Here is a 1,061-nt window from a genome sequence, read left to right as displayed (position 1 = left end):
GAAATTTTTAAGGAATATTTACTTGGACTTTGTGATCCCCAACCGGCAATAGTAGGTACAAATTTTACAAATGATTTCATACGTAATTTTTGTGTCCAAGGCAGACAAATTGGTTGAATATAGTCTGCAAAAAGAATTATAGTACAATGAATTAAATATATTTATTTTTATCATTTTCTTACGGTTAAAACGAACCGGGTTTTTCAATTTGAGCAAGGAAATATCATTCAAAAATTTTTGACTGTTATATTGTTCATGTACTATAATTTTAGCTATTATATAATCTTGTGGTGAAGCGTTATCTTGAATTTTAGGATCCAGATTTAATTCACCCAAACGAACAATTGATCTAAAAAAATATTAGTCATTATGCTTTTGATAAAATAAATATTAATTAGTACGATAAAATTGTTTTATAAAACGTACAGTTTTGCTTGATTGTTTCCCAATGTGCAATATCCAGTTGTAAGTACATAACTATCTGCTATTAAAGTGCCACCGCATTTCCATTGTATTGGATTATTTGGTTCATACGTATTACGATAGCCTAATGCAGCTATCCAAGGCCAATCAGCTAATAATTAAAATTAGTAAACACATATTATAATAATTAAAATTATTTAAAACTTGGTGTCATATAATGATTTTTCTAACCAAGCTTAGGAGACTCTCCTCCAATTATTCTATCACGAACAGCGTTTGTTTTACCACAAACACTTTGAAGAGGCAATTTTGATGATAATGTACTTGGCAAAGATTCTGTTGTAGATGTTATTCTAGAACTCGAAGTTTCTCTGGTAGAAGAATCATCTTCATAATCTTCTTCACTAGTTAAATAAAAACTTCTTTTATTTAAATTACTCACTGCACAACAAACTTTAGGGCTGATTCCTTCATATCCACAAATATAATTATCAATTGACTTGGAGTTTTCTAAAAAAATTTGAGCTGAAGAACAATTTTTCATGTTTATACAATCGTTAATTTCTCCATTTATTGAAAAACAATCTTTATTTCCTAGAATAAACTCAAAAGTTTCAATTTTTCATTTTAAAATTACT

General features: G+C 28.1%; 1 protein-coding gene across 1 annotated transcript; it reads right to left on the bottom strand.

Annotated features, from left to right (window-relative positions):
- Window positions 1-4: 4 nt before the first annotated feature.
- LOC126910053 (venom serine protease Bi-VSP-like) lies at window positions 5-1,032 on the bottom strand (the record flags this gene model as incomplete). The annotated part of the gene is made up of 4 exons (XM_050692450.1): window positions 655-1,032; window positions 427-574; window positions 183-349; window positions 5-124 (listed from the first exon to the last, which is right to left on the bottom strand). Coding segments are annotated over exons 1-4 (748 nt in total), but the record flags the coding sequence as incomplete, so codon positions are not given.
- Window positions 1,033-1,061: the final 29 nt, after the last annotated feature.

Source organism: Daktulosphaira vitifoliae, unplaced genomic scaffold, assembly GCF_025091365.1.
Source record: "Daktulosphaira vitifoliae isolate Bord-2020 unplaced genomic scaffold, ASM2509136v1 Scaffold_3515, whole genome shotgun sequence".
NCBI classification, from domain to species: Eukaryota; Metazoa; Arthropoda; class Insecta; order Hemiptera; family Phylloxeridae; genus Daktulosphaira; species Daktulosphaira vitifoliae.
This window is presented reverse-complemented; position numbering and strand designations above follow the sequence as displayed.